The sequence below is a fragment of the Nicotiana attenuata genome, chromosome 5 (assembly GCF_001879085.1).
Source record: "Nicotiana attenuata strain UT chromosome 5, NIATTr2, whole genome shotgun sequence".
NCBI lineage: Eukaryota > Viridiplantae > Streptophyta > Magnoliopsida > Solanales > Solanaceae > Nicotiana > Nicotiana attenuata.
The window spans coordinates 45,893,789-45,900,686 of record NC_031993.1 but is presented as its reverse complement, the minus strand read 5'-3'; the positions used below and the strand labels follow the sequence as shown (position 1 = coordinate 45,900,686).

General features: G+C 33.2%; 1 protein-coding gene across 1 annotated transcript; it reads right to left on the bottom strand.

Moving 5' to 3' along the window:
* Positions 5,777-6,313, bottom strand: LOC109226382. The gene has a single exon (XM_019391160.1). It carries the CDS (start codon positions 6,155-6,157, stop codon positions 6,014-6,016), a length of 144 nt encoding a protein of 47 aa, XP_019246705.1. The 5' UTR covers positions 6,158-6,313; the 3' UTR covers positions 5,777-6,013.

Genomic DNA, 6,898 nt, shown 5'->3' with positions numbered 1-6,898 from the left:
AGCGGACAATATGACTAGCAGATTCGACTGTTACAGTATGTGTTTGAGAGAAACTGTCAACCTTCCCGAGTGTATAGAGCCGCAAGGCCAGGGATTGGGCCAGCCTCCTCACACTTGCAGGCACTAGTGTTTGTTAGATAAAGTTTTCAAAATAAAGAAACTCAACAATATTCTGTTATCAGAATTAAACTCTGATTTTATGTTACATTTCAACTGAATTTAGTGTTAATCTATTAATTTATGTTTATTGCATCTTTATTATGACTGTTTAGTCCAGAAAAATCTTATTTAGGAGGTGATAAATATGACTTACGGGGTACTCTTAGAGATACTTAGCTCATTTGAGTGTGGTAGATGTTGAGTGCATAGGTGACAAATTGAAACCTGTGATCGGAGGCAGACTTAAGTCCTTAGAAGCTCATGACTTTATTCAGTGGTTATGGTTCACAGTTAGCCATGTTAAACTCATGTACTATGTTATTAGATAATTAATTTAATTCAATTTCAATTATTTCAGTTTCATTTCTCTTAAAGGTATCTATGATGTTAAATTTAGTGTTAAAAATACACTCAGCACATACTAATTCAGGATTCGCTCGACAAACAGCTTAGGTCGGGTGCCCATTACGTCTCACCTTAATTTTGGGACGTGACACAGCAATCTAATATATCTAGCAACTTATTTTTATCACTCTCCAACAAAACAAAGTAAAATAAGGGCGGGATAGTTAGATTAGTGATTCTTCCATTCGAAGAGACATTAGTGGCTGGTGGGGTTGAAGAAGAAGAGGCCGGAAGTGCACGTGAGGGAAGATAAGGCTGTCATTTTGACTGAAAACATTGTGTCGGGGGGAAGTTAGGATTAGGAATGGATGTTTCTTGAGTTGAGATGGCAAAGTGTTATTCCATATTGCCGACAACAGATTATTAGACTACCAAAACAGATTTTGTGTAACCAGACACACTCTGTCCCTCTGTATTTGGACTCCTCACGTTTTAGATGCCCTTTTCAAAGGCCATAATTGAAGATGGGATGGGACAAGAGAGAGTTGCTAGTAACAAGTATTCTTCTCTAACTTTAAAATTGTAGTTCCTACCATTAAAGGAAACAACAACAAGTCAACAACAACAATAAACCATTGTAATCCTACGAGTGCGGTCTAGGGGAAATAATAGTGACGGAGCCACATGCACCCAAGAGTCGGAAACTTACATTATTTAGCTCGATAGCTTTTTTTAAAATATGTATATATACTATGGAATGACACCCCTTAACTTCTTGGTGAGTTTGTTTCTTTATATTTTGACTCCACTTAATGAAAAATCCTGGCTTTGCTACTGGAAAATAATATATATGAAGACTTTATGCCTACCTTAAGAAGTTAAAGAAATTGTTTCCGATAAACTCTTGGCACAAGAAAAATTGCAAAAAGAAGCAGTAGCAACAGAACATAACATCAGCAAAATAACAAGACAAACCAAAGAGGAGGCGAGGAGTGGGATTCAGTTGGCAATTATCCAACTATGATTTTCTTCTTCTCTCTTTATTCCAATTCCACATATTTTGGGTGGTTTTCGTTTATGTTTACTTTTTCTTCTTTTTCCTCTCTATATAGTGGTTCACTTTTTTTTTTTTCCTTTTAAACTTTAAAGGGGTTCACTTCTTTTATGAAATTGACACTACTCATAATACTTGCTTTATAAAATCAGAAAAACAAGAAAGTGGAAGCAGATGATGGTTCCCTTTGTTTTCTTTCCTTTACCTTATGTAGGTTTTAGAAACTAAAAAATTTAAATTAACTTTTATCTATTATAATATAAAAAGTATTTATACATTTGAATCACTTAATAACCAGTTAATACACTAACATGAATAATGAATTGGTAACCTGTAAGATTTGATCAGATTATAATAAAGTTGCAAATTAATTTCTACAGATTTAAAACAAAATAAAAGACAAAAAGTTGTCATGACTTGAGAGAAAAGAGTAAGAATGGATAGAAAAAAAAAAATTGATTCCATAATGATATTCCATAATTAGTATACGTTTAAATAAGAGGGAGTGGGGTATAAAATGAGATTCAAATCTCAGCATTTTTAAGAGGCAAGACTTTTAGAACCTTTGATAAGCCATTTATCTATCTCTCTTTGATACGAATATAAACAAAGATCCAGCTGTTGGGTTATACCATTTAGAAACACACAAATTTTGGTGGCTTATTTTGGTAGTTGGAAGAAATTCTCCAAACAGCAATAATTAGTAAATCCACCCATGTTGTTAGGTTCTGGACAAGGCAATCAAACCAAAGATTATCTAATTGCATAATTAAATTAGCAGTTTCATGTTCAATAATTGTATAAATATAAGAAACTGAAAATTGCGTAATATCAAATAATTATTGACGCAAGATACTTTTTGGACATGCTCATGCAATAGTAGCAAAAAGTAAAGGAATAATGGACTAATTGAGAACCCTTTGATGTATCTTGACTGCGAAAGGAAAAGGAGTAAAACAACAAAAAAGAAGTGTCTTTTTGTATGATATTCAGCTCACTAGACTGTTTACTGTTAGCATAAAATCTTAGTTATTCTTTTGGACTGATCATCAATTAATCATTCAATTAGCCATGCCTAACTTACTAACTAATCATCGTTTGGTTAACTAATTATTGTTTGGTCCTCGACAAGAAAATAAAAGCAAGATTTTCTTAGCCATTATCGTCTATTTCAGTTAATTAAAGAGGTGTTATGTTGTTAGTAGTTTGAAATACCACAACGGACAACTGCAAAAGTGACTATCTTAAATCACACCCGCTTTCAAAAAGAAAGAATATTGTGTACGATGAATACCTAATTGGCACTCAAGGGTGTGCATGGGCGGATCCACGTTCAATAGAGTGGGTGCTGAAGCACCCATTGTTTAAGAGTCCGAGACGATATATCTTATATGAAATTCTTGGAAATTTGCTCTATAATGACAATGAGCACCCACGAGCAAAAGTTGGGGCTGGGTGCTTTGATTTTGAGAGAGGGTTTAAGGTCACTCTTAGCTCTTTATGTCGGACAATCAAAACTTGACCGAAGCTTTTTATTTACCGTTAGAAGATCCTCTCTTTATTTCTGTTCTTTTCCCTTTTGCGGTTTTCCTTATTTCCTTTTATTCTTGTTACCTTTTCCCTTTTTAAAAAGAAATATTAGGAGTAATTGTTTTTTCTTGTGCACGCATCTGATTAATTTCATGGGATATGTATTATCTCTCATCAGCAGTAGGTATCTGATAGCTCTATCCATTAAGGCTTAGACATATATCACGTATCAGTAATACTTATATTATGTGTTTACAATAATTAAAAGCAGTCGAGCACCCATTATATTAAAATCCTGGATCCGCCACTGAGGGTGTGGCCTAGTGGTCAATAAAGTGAATGAAAATCATGAGGTCTCAGGTTTAAATTCCAACAGAAGTAAAAATCACTCGGTGATTTCTTCCCATCTATCGAAGCCATGGTGGATGAAATTACCTGGTACCTATTGCTGGTGGGAGGTGACAGATATCCCGTGGAATTAGTAGAGGTGCGCGCAAGCTGGCTCGAGCACCACGATTATAAAAAATAAAAATAAAAACCCTAATTAATTAAAAAGAAAGTATTGGATTATACTGATTTTCTTTTCTTGAGAAATGATTAAAAAGTAATTATATTTAAAAAAATCTGGCCCTAGAACTCTTATGCTTTCCAACAGTATCAAAAGTTTGGAAATTAGTTTGACTAATTTGATTTATATTAGGATTATAAACTTAATGCGTCAAATGATTCAAGGGCCTACATAATAATCGAAGATATGAATTTAACCTTGTCATCATAAAAAGTTTAGCTTTTTAGATCATGCATTTTCGCAGTAATCATACTTGGGGGATGTCCACTACAGTCTTAAAAGAAAACGTAACTAATAAAATGCATAAACCTCATATATAACCAATCCCTCCTCCCTTCTCCAGGGAATTTGAGTCTTTTTATTTTTGTCCTATGTTCGATATTTATATTGTGATTCGGTTAAATTGGAATTTGCACTGAAGCATACATTACGAGGAAAATCGTTCCCTAACAAAAATAGCTCCATTCCCAAAAAAGACGAGTTATTCCTTCTATATTCCTTGGAGTATATGTTTGTAGATTATGTTGTGTAAATAACAATACCATTGCTGCTATTGTGCTAAAGTTGTCATCGGATTTTTTCGGGTTATCTTGCATAAATGTCCCAAATAAGTTCCAGTTTAACGACTTCTAACCATTAATTATAGACTTACCAAAACTAGTCAAGCATATATAAAAATTGAAAACCCAAATAAATAAGGTTCTTTCTCTTCAAGAATCACACACAAAAATCTCACTGCATATTTTTAAGCGTGATCAACAACATTAGATGCAAGACGGAAAGAAAATTCATGTATGAGGTAGCAAACAAGATGATGAAATACAACACAAAAATATGTATATACTAGATTCCAATCGAAGCAAAAAAGGACTTTTTTCAATGGGTATGGTTGAAATTCATTGAAAACATATAGATGAGTCAATATACAAATTTTGAAAAGAGAAAGATTAGAGATGATTTGGTATCAAAATTCGTAGTAGTTAAAATCGAGTTCAAAAAATTCTTGTGCGACACATGTATAATACACACAGGCATACATGGATATACATGTGATACTCATTTGATACAAATATGATACATATGTAAAACACAAATGATACACATCTCATTTTGTTTTTCATGTTTCATCTTCTATTTTGAAATTTCAATCCACCTCAAAACTCCGCCAAGTCATCCCAAAACTGAGATACAAACTCCTTAAGATATATCAGATCTATTCTAATAACACCCACTCAAAAGAAAGTAAAAAATGGACCTTTTTTTTTAGCTACAAATAGCTAATTGTCTAATATTGATAATATTTAACTAATATTAGTAATATTTCATAAATGGACCAACTTTTATAATAAGCTACTTATAAATAAACATAACTGATAGTTGTCCACAAAAAAGTTCCTTGAAAATCAGAATCATATTTCTTTCAAAATAAGCCTTATAATGTTTAATAAGATTTAAATTATGTACACTAACTAACAGCATTAAGTTTCTGGAAATATTAGTATAAATGCCATAAATGCATAAAATTCAATCTCTTATTAATATTTTTTCCGGTCCAAAAATAAGTGTTTTTTTTTGTTTTTTTTTTGTGGTCCAAAAAAGATGATTTTTCTAAATTTTAAGAATGAATTAATTATTTTTTTCCTACGTGGCCAAAGTGTGCCTTCATCTCAAAGAATATTGAGTTGACCTCTGTCTGAAATTCTGTAAGCAGAACTTAAAGGAAGTGCAAGAGTGCAATAATCAGAAGATAGAGTAGTTGTCCACCTAAAAGAAAACCATGTCCAACCTTTGATCTGAGCGGTTTGATCATTGAGGCTCTAGATTATTTTTTTCTCCCCTTATTGAGGCCCTAGATTCGGCAACTGATTTAGAATAACTTTTACCTAAAGTAAATGCACAAAAAATCCAAACTCTGAATCAACTTCCAACAATCTCGTTGTCAAATAAAATACTTGACCAACATGCTGAAATCTGAATGGAATGGACTCCATTGGTCATATCCAGAAAAATTCAAGAAGTGGAGTAAAATATTGACTGCTACCCTTTATACATCATCCCCATAAAAAATAAAAAAAAAGAGAAGAAGAGTAATAAAATATAGACTCAGAAACGGTAAAAACTAAAAACATAATCAAAATCAATATTGTCTTTGATTGAAGCTATCCGATGTATACAAGAGGCCACTAAAGTAGGGCCTAAATTTAGTACAAAATTTTGCTAAAATCCTTTTCTTTTTACAATTCACTGCTCTGTACAATTCCAAGATGTGGGGAGAAAAAAGAAGAATAAAAAGACTATGGACAAACCCCATAACCCAATTTTGTTGAAAGGGTTATCTGGAGTTTAATTAATTTAATTCAATCATGCCAACAAAGGAGCATGACCACACATCTCTTGATTATGTAAAGCCTTGCCCTTTGCTGCCTAAGAACTCCTCCCAGTCCTCTGCTTGAAATTAGCTTCCTCTTTGAACTTCCCAAATTGCTGCTGCTCATCTTCATATTTTACTTAAATAGTGGTGATAAAAATCAAGAAACTATAAAAGGGTGTCTGTATAGGAATTCTTGGTATACAAAAAGAGAGAGAAGTTTGATTCTGTTGTTGGTTTTGTGCAGAGAATATATTGAAGAGAGAAGTTTGGATGGGGAAAGTGCAAGTCCAAGAAGAGTTACTTATAGGCTGTTGACAGAGAGTGTTTGGTCCGTCCTAACTTGTATTGATCGAGTCAAGAACCAAATATAGGTCCCACTTTCCACTTGTAACCCACAGTCTCCACCCCCAACAAGTGAAATAAAGTAATATTACAGCCATATATTATGTCCCCCCACCTTTCGTAATAATAAGTGTAAAATATATTGAGAGGGTATTTTTCTTTTTGTATGTTAACATCATGTCTGATCAATGTTTCGCAAGACAATAACAGAACTCGTCACTACTAAAAAACGGTCAATTTCGACTGAAATTTCCGACGGAAAAAAGTAGTCGAAAATTTCCGACGGAATCAGTCGGAAAATACATAAAAATTTATTTTTCAATTTTTACTAATAGTTGCGACTAATATTCCGTCTATATCCGTCGTAAATTTTGGCGGAAAATTCCGCGCCACTATTAGCGACCAATTCGGTTGGAAATAATTTTTCTGTTTTTTTAAAAAAAAAAAAAAAAAAGTAGCGACCGATTCGGTCGGAAATTTTTAGTAAAGTGCGGTCGACTGCTTTGACCGAATTAGCGACTGATTCAGT